Source organism: Cyprinodon tularosa, unplaced genomic scaffold (assembly GCF_016077235.1).
Source record: "Cyprinodon tularosa strain WSP-4 unplaced genomic scaffold, ASM1607723v1 ctg552, whole genome shotgun sequence".
In the NCBI taxonomy this organism is placed as follows: domain Eukaryota; kingdom Metazoa; phylum Chordata; class Actinopteri; order Cyprinodontiformes; family Cyprinodontidae; genus Cyprinodon; species Cyprinodon tularosa.
In genome coordinates, this window is record NW_024039288.1 from 368,019 (window position 1) to 376,627 (window position 8,609).

Sequence of the window (8,609 nt, forward strand, 5' to 3'; positions counted from 1 at the left end):
ATTGTTTGTTTTTTTTTTTTTTTTTTGATAGGGCAAGAAAACCGTTTTGACAGTTTTGGCCACATCCAACAATAGCTTTTGAGTATTAGTCATTTCTTATAAATGAAGGCTCCTCTGGCTGGTAGAAGGACCTCAGCAAATTACATTTATTGCATGAATAAGGTACTCATCATTCAACGGGGTGTTTAGCCTGAGCAAAGCCAACACGGTCATGTCCTCTGTCAAAGATGCTGTAGTACTCCGTAAGAAAAACATCTCCTAGGATCCAGAGTGGACCTTCAGGGGAGACAATATCAATGGCCTGGAAGCCGCTGAAACACAGATCCCTGTTTCCAAACGTCTCCTGATAGATAAAGAAAAACAAGGAGGAAGCTTAAGGCGGAATTTCTGCATCACTAGAATTAAGATTCAACTTCCCTAGGCCCTTTTTTAACGTATTAAAGCATTCAGTGTTTCTCCCTTTCAGATTTTATTGTTTTTGTGATGGAGTGCACTCTATCGTACTATTTCTGTGTTTTTGTCAATCAGCATGCATGGGGGAAGGAAGAGAAGAAAACATCCTGACCTTTCTGACATACTGCTCTGATGTCAGGGTGTACTCCTTCCCTCCCAACAGAAATGTGACGTGAGGCAAACTGGACAATCTGCCGCAGTCAATGAGAAACTGAAAAAAACACATTAGGAGAAGAAAAGCTGCATCAGCAATTTGTTGTATATCAGAAGATGAACTGATTCTCATGCCTGGTCCTCTGGGCCCACAGACTGTCATGATTTAGATGCATCTCTGCTCCAGCACACCTGGTTTAATGGATTGCTTTACCTCCTCAGCCATTGATGCTGCAGAAGCCTTTTAATGACCCATTTATCTAACTGTGGTTGATAGCAGCAAGAAATAATCTAAAAGACTAAAGGGCTGGTTATACTCCCACAGCAGTGTGTCACAGTGAGCTTGTCTCAGGTATGACGCAAATATTTTTAATTTTAAAGTGCGGTCTGCGCTATATTATTCTACGCCACAACGCAAGAGGGACGATCACGAAGAAGCTGTGGGTCTATATACAGAAGAGGCAGTGAGGAAGTGAAAACACACAAGAGGCAAGTTTGTACGACAACGGAGGGACATGAGGGCGAAAAAGAGCGGGGATCCAGGTGGAAAAATGGTCCCAGCGTTCTCATGCACCTCGCTCTTCTAACTGGACCATTTCCAGAAGTCGTTTTCCACAATGGCGGCCATACAAAAAAAACAGGCCGGTAAGGTACCAAACAGGAAATACGCATAGTGTAGAGCGGATGTAGATTTGACCAATCAGAGGCCTCCTGTCTGCGGCACTGTCTGCGGTCACCTACAATTTCAGAGAGGTGCAGCAGAGTGTCTGCGGAAGGGGCGGGGCATATCTGCGTTAACTGCGACACACACACAGAGGGTCTGGTTTCTGAGTATAATCAGCCTTAACGCCTGTGGAGCCTGAGATCCAGGGTTCAGAGTCATTACTTTAGCTTAGGTCACTGTGGGTGATTAATGAGGGATAAATGAATAAAAACAGCTGTTTCTACAAGTGTTCTTTCATTAGGAGCAGCTTTACCTCTCCAATATTTGTGGGCGTGGCTCCGATCAGCTGCTGCAGAGTCAGGATTTCATTGGTCGGTCCACCGATGAGGGAGGTTCCAGTATCAACAATGGCCTGGCATCCACGAGGACAGAAGGAGCTCACGCCTTGCACCGCCACACTATAACACGATCATTTCATACTGACATCTAGTGGTGGTGGAATAAATTGCACCTGCCTTTACATGAAATACCGTTGGAAAAAGTCACCTTTCCATCTTAATCTGCCAGTATCCCTTGGCGCTCACAGGCAGCCAGTGGACTGGTCCAGTGTACAGACTTTCATCTATTCCACCAAGCAGGAGTTCTCCTTCTGGGACGCTGGTCTTCGTTCTCCTGTAGATAAAAATCCCCATCAGTGATCCATATAATTTATACACAATAAATACCATGACTCTACAACAGCAGTTCTTGACTGGAGTGTTTCTTTTATAGAATTTTAACTGAATGAATCAAAACTGTAGCTTTATGACATCTCTCAACATCATGGTTAGATTGGCTGTTCTTGAATAAACCTTTCAAGGAACATGTGAGAGATGATCTACGTCTAAAAAAACAAAGAGGCAATACAGGTTTGTTTGTAGTTATCTTCAGGACTTTCTCAAAATCCGTATCAAGCTGGCGTTAATGCTTGAGAGCTTCTCTATGAAGAACTGTAGATCGGTTTCCTAAACTAGAACTCCTGGTTGGACCAATTAGTGGAGATTTGTCTCAAATGAGTCAATTAAATAGGAAATGCTCTAACCAAACTAGAAAGGTGTTGCTTGGGTACATAAGGACGACCATTTTTTTGTTTCATTTAAACAATAAAGAAGTGGGAACATCAAATTAATGCATTGAGATCAAGCAAATTGGCCATATGGGAGGATGCTGTTCTGAGGCTCCAAGCATAAAAAGCACCTGCTGAGGTAGAAGGAGAACACTGGCTCGTCCACTAGCTTCTGTGCCAACATGTTGTCAAAGACAGGATTTCCGAGGATCTCTGCCAACGACTGGTAGGCCAGTCCCAGAACGCCGTCAAACTTTGCCGTTACAAACGTAGCACCAGGTTCGTACACGGACTCCCCAAACTCTTGGTTCAAGGTGATCAGCTCCCCTATCTAGCACAGATCACATAAAAAAAAAGGGCAACATTACACTTCAGTTCCCATTCACTTTAAATAAAAGGAGATCCACTAGGGACTAACCTTCACCGTGTCCCGGCCCATCACTCCCAGCAGGTGCCCCGATCCATAGTGGATTCCAAATGTTCTTCCGTCATGGCGGAAGGAGCTGGATTCGAAGGCCTTGAAACGCCGATGCAACGCTGGAAACAGTCAGATACCAACTCATGACATAAGAGGACAAAGATTCACTCCATCAAAGTCAAATAAACTTCATTTTTTTATTTTGTGAAAAAGGGAGAGAAGCTCCCAAAATGAGGCTCAGTTCAAATGTTCCTTTAAACACACAGACCTTGAACTTCTTATCAGTTAGCAACAAACTGAATCAAAGTCATGCTGTCCTGACCTGAGAACATCTCTGTCCCTCTAATAAAAGAATAACAAACTCTAATCCAGACACTAAAGGTATCTGGCACTGTTGAACAGGGTAAATTGCATGCCTTTAATGTCATACCACAGGCCTGGCTGACGCAGTAGGAAGATGGGACCCAGAGGTCAGCTGACCCGGTGTCAAAAATCACTGAGAAGTTCTGAGGTGGATTTCCCAGGCTGATTTCGCCGTAATACTGGGCCTAGGATGCAAAAGCACAGCGTTTACCAAACCAGACCTCTGCCACATATTCGCACACCAATAAATGAACCTACTAAACTCTAACACATTTATTTTGAAATAACTATTCCCTTTTAATATTCAGAAAACTGAGTCCAAGCAATCAAAAAAAAAATAATCTTTGCACCCTGACATATCTGAACCATCAGAAATGCAGTCAGTTAGTTGATTCTACAAAAAAAGGTTCTTGTCATGTTTTGTACAATAATAAAATACTAGCCACAGCAGACCACACCAAAGCAATGCAACAATGGCTTGTATTGAAAAGCATGATTATGATGTCTTTATGATAGGCTTACTCACAACATTTCAGTTAATTAGAGGGAAAGATGCTGATGAATGTTATGGGAACACAACAAGAAATCAGAGTGGCAAAAACCCCACCAGAAACCAGCCAAGACTTCAGGAAGGTAGGTATGGACCTTGGTGAAAATGAAAGGGGTTGTCTAGCCAGTTCAAGTGTCCATGGATTGGTTCACATCTGCTTAGAGAATGTTATAAAGTCCTGATCTCTGTACCATTGAAGATGTACGTGATAACAGCAGGCAACAAGGCTGATCCATTTACAGCAGTGGTGTGAGGAGAAACGGCCTTTTGACAAAAAAGAGATACATCTAGAAAACAGTGACCTCTATAGGAATTGTTAAGCTATTCTAAATTATTTAACTAAATTGTAATTCAATTCAATTCAGTTTATTTCTATAGCGCCAATTCACAACACGTCATCTCAAGGCACTTTACAGTTCACCAGACCATAGAGTCAAATTCATTCAAAGTTTTCATCTTTGTCTGTGTAATGATGAGAATATGATATATAAGTTAGAGCATAACCATCAGGTGGAAGGAAACTACTTTAAAAGTTTTTAAAATTAAAAAAAATAAAAATGTGGTTTGCATTCTCTTTCTTTGGTCTTTATCTCCTTCTGTTTTGCATGTTTGAAGACACTCAGTCCAATTGGACATAAAACATCAAGTCCTGCCACAGATTCCCTTGGAATTAGGTCTGGACTTTGACTAGGCCATTCTTAAATGTGAATCACTGTTTGTCGTCACAGTGGAACAGTTTTACCTCCCGTTTAATAAATTGGCCCTGATTCTTATTGGTCCTGGTCCGCCTTCACTTACATCCATGAAGTTGTAGATCTTCTCACTGGAGCGTCCGAGTCTGAGTGACGCCGTCCCGGGTGGGAAGCACTGAGCGTAGCGGCGGTTAAACATGTCAGGTCTGTGGTCCTTCAGGAATTCCTCCAGCAGGCCCTGGGCTCTCAGCTGAGTACGGATGGAGGGGACCCGCCTCAGAGGAACCCTGATGAGATAAACCTTTAAGATGTGACATGCTGCTTTTGTCTAGGTCCCTGAAAACTTGATGTCCCTGTTAAAAACAGCCCATCCAGTTCGAATGTCTTTATATGGGGCATCAAAGAAGTCAGAGGTTCTTTCATCAAGGATTCTCAGGGAAAAACTGAATTGTTTTCATTTTAAAAGCTTTAAATGCAGAAGAAAGGATTCAGCTGGCTTAGCTTCCTTCACCTTAAAAAAGATGCAACTTGGAAATCCAGGCAGAAGTTTGGATGCAAAGTGTTAGTTTTCCTACCTGACCGTGGCAGAGCCCATCCATGTGGACAGCAGCAGGAGCAGCAGCCTCAGCATATCGGTCCAGATCAGTGCGACTCACTGCTGGTCAGCAGATGTGCCAAAGGTTTATCAGAGCAACTGGCTGCTCTGATTGGATGTCATACAAAAGGGAGAAACCCCTCCTTTAAACAGAAATCAGCTGCTCTCTGTGGAGAATCAAACCAATCTGCTCAGAAGACTTCAAATTCTAGCTGCTAACAGAGAATAAAACTCTTTTAGAGCTACACTTTAATATTCAACCATGTATCTTTCATTAACAGAAAGATGCAGTTTCTTTCCCCAAGAATCAGAATAAGTGGAGAAAAAAAGTTCTTCCAAATTTTAAAGATCATTAAGTTGTGTAAAAGATGCAATAATAAGAAGGTATCTTTACGCTGATAAACCGTCATGCTTCTGTGATGCACATTCAGGAGAAACGTGGAAAAACACTGCAGCTGCATCCAGAGAGGAAATTTAGATCCTGCAATGGAAACGTTGTGCAAACCTAAACAACAACAAAAAAAAAGAAAAAAAGAGTCTCTGGATGTTACCTCATCTGTTCCGGTTGGACTCTAAATGAAAGAGCATCCAGGTTTATCTAAGTAACCTCAACAGCTTTGTAATACTGAACATCATAAACAGGACTGCACAGTGGAGCAGTTGGTGAAAAAGTCCTTAGTTTGAATCCCAGCCTGAGGTTTTTCTGCATGGTTTCCCCGTGCATGCACGAGTTAACTCTGGGTACTCCAGGCTCTGCAAATAACAAACATTAGTCTTACTTCTGTTTTGTTTTTATTCAACAGAGAATAAGCACATACAGAGTGTATCACCTTCAAGGTGCAAAGTGGTGAAAGAAAAATTTCTGAAATTAACAACAACAAAAAACAAGGGGTAATGCTAACTGTTTAAAAAAGGCACAAAGGAAACCAGCTCTATTTGATAAAGAATGGATTTAGATTAAGAAAGACAACCTGCAGAGGACTTTAAGTCTGGGCCATCTCAGCAGCATCAAACATGTCCTAGCCCAGGTTAAGCCCAGGCCTAACCTGACTGAGCTGGAACTGTTTTCTAATGAATGGGAGAGAATGTCAGTCTATAGATTTTCCAAACTGGTGGAACCTATGGGGTAAGATAACTGTCAAAAATATAGGCCTAGGTCAGATTTTTTTAAATAAGTCCGTAAATGTGGAGAACTGTAAAATTTGTATTTGCTCCTAGTCGTCAGATCTTACATACATGTGACAGATGTTTCATCTGTGAGGGTGCAATGTTCGAAGTTAGATGCTGTTCTTTTTACATCTCTTTGCAGGTGATGAAGCAGACTGAAGATGTTTTATCGTCATCTCCCTTTTATCTCCTCTTTCTTTCTATTTTTTCTGTTTTTCCTTTCCTGTTCTACTTACATTGTAGTGTCCATATAATCTGTAAAACTCCCTGCATCAATTATAATAAAGCTATTTATATGCATAACTCAAGCGGGACACTATGGTGATAGCCGTACTACTCCTCTTGTGAAAGTAAAATCTGTTGGGCTCTTTTTGGCATCAAGACAATTATTCTTATTGCCACATTGCCAGACAGGACACTGTTAAAAAAAAAAACACAAAATTAAATCACATGCTTATGAGTATGAATCACAAATAGATACAAATAAAAAATTTTTGAGAACGAACAACAAATTTACAATTACGAATCAAACTTACATTCCCTAAATTTGTGATTCATACTTTAAAATCTGTGCTTCTATTTTTAAAATCACTTTGAACTTGTTTTTGTAGCTTCTAAACATCTGATGTCACATGTATGAATAAGTTGGTAAGGTAAAAATACTAAATTATTGATTTAATTTATGAGTTCAGACACCTCGGCATACCTATTTTGACAGTTGTGTTACCCCCATAGAACACAAAAAGAAAGCGGTTCCAAAAAGGACCGAATGTCGCTGAATCTGGATCGCTTTGTTCTGTTGTTGACAGTTTGGTGGAGTAACGTCCAGGTGTGTTGACACAGTGAGGTCTCAGTCACTGTGACCTACAAAGGAAGAATGTTGCATCAGACAGAATGGTAAACCTTCCTTTCATAATCCAGAGCAAATTCAGAAAAAGGAAAGAAAGTCATCATGCTGCAGATTTATTAGGAAAAAATATGAACCAACTGAAGCCAAATGAATAAAAATTCCTGGAAACGGCTGCATGGGGTGCGGGAAAAAAAGACAAATCTTAATCTGTCCTGCTGTAAGAATTTAGACACAATCTAAACAGAAGCTTTGCTGCCCTGAACATTCACAGGAACAGTTTTACAAAGGTTATTTGTAAATTTCCAGCCCCCAGCGTTTGTATTGTCATTATACTGTCAAAAGTAGATAGCAATGAAATTAACTCTCTGCATTTAACCCATCCCCTTAGGGAGCAGTGGGCTTCCATTGTGCGGCGCACAGGGAGCAAGGTAGGGCAGGGGTCTTCAATGTTTGCCAGCTCAAGGACCCCCTAATTATATTGTATGAAATGTTATATCAAACTGGTCCTATAGTCACTCTATTACAGATGGAGTGATGTAATGAAAGTAATTCCTCCCTGGGATTATTAAAGTATTTGTGATTCCTGGTTGATGGGACAGGTGTTGTGAATGAAACGGTGTCCAGCTTGAAAGAGCTCCTGTGTGTCGCTGAATGTGTGCATTGATGACTGAAAGACATCTTCTGCCTCCATTTATCTGTTTACTACAGTGTGTTGAAATCATGTTAATGTGGATTTAAAGATATTTCAAGTAGTGGAAAAAATTGCAGGTTTTGCAGGAATTGTAAAACTTTCACGACCCACATGCAGTACCTTCTGTGGACCCCCTAGGGGTTGCGGGCCACCTGTTGCAGACCTCCGGGTGTAGGGGTCAGAGATCCAGAGTGGCAGTCCTTGGGATTGGGGCTCACACTCAGAACCTCCAAGCCCTAGGCCCAAACCACTGCTCAAAGCAGGCAATAGCGTGAAGGGTCTTGCCAAAGGACCCACACTGGCAGCTCATTCCCTCCAGCTGGGATATGAACCAGGCTTTCTGTATGCAGGGTGGTGACGTACCACTTGATCTTACCAGCCAGTTTTAGGGGTCTGGGATGATGTTGCTGATGAACGTATTAGCGACAGATGAGGGACTGATGAGGAGGATTTAGCCTATTAAGGTCAAATGGTTTTACAAGTTTCACTTGATATCATACAAGCAAATAAATCCAGAACACTACAGTGATCAGGTCTTAATGCAAATGTCCAATACCTGTGTAAAAGTGACAAAAAATTGATTTTACTCTAGTCTAATCAGTACTACTGTTAATAACATGTCTGATTTATCTTTGAAGGAACACGGATGCAGAATAATGAATCTCTCCCTACAGTACCTCCCTAGACCACTAGGAGTTTATGCTTCAGGCTGATGAACTCTGCTCTGTGGAGAAGGGAACATTGTGAATTAATCCCTCATTTTATTTCTCTGCATCAAACAGCAGCAGTTTATCTGCAGGGGAATGTCTGCAGTCTCTACATGCTTAACAAATACCACAAAAATCAATGGCTGCTTGCAATCAGCTGGTTTTAAGGAAAACTTTTTAATCAGTCCGGATGATCTGATT

General features: G+C 41.4%; 1 protein-coding gene across 1 annotated transcript; it reads right to left on the minus strand.

The window, feature by feature from the left end:
* Positions 1–51: 51 nt before the first annotated feature.
* nots (nothepsin) lies at positions 52–5,130 on the minus strand. The gene is made up of 9 exons (XM_038305196.1): positions 4,974–5,130; positions 4,505–4,685; positions 3,224–3,341; positions 2,794–2,912; positions 2,507–2,706; positions 1,817–1,942; positions 1,584–1,728; positions 566–664; positions 52–343 (listed from the first exon to the last, which is right to left on the minus strand). The coding sequence occupies exons 1-9, from the start codon at positions 5,027–5,029 to the stop codon at positions 170–172; spliced, it is 1,218 nt and encodes a 405-aa protein (XP_038161124.1). The 5' UTR covers positions 5,030–5,130; the 3' UTR covers positions 52–169.
* Between the last annotated feature and the right edge of the window lie 3,479 nt (positions 5,131–8,609).

Coding starts and splice junctions, on each gene's coding strand:
- nots (XM_038305196.1), bottom strand. CDS start 5,029: ATGCTGAGGCTGCTGCTCCTGCTGCTGTCCACATGGATGGGCTCTGCC. Junction 1,943..2,506: donor TTCTCCTTCTACCTCAGCAG/GTGCTTTTTATG, acceptor TTTTATCTACAG/GAGAACGAAGACCAGCGTCC. Junction 665..1,583: donor CGCCCACAAATATTGGAGAG/GTAAAGCTGCTC, acceptor TGTTTTTTTCAG/TTTCTCATTGACTGCGGCAG.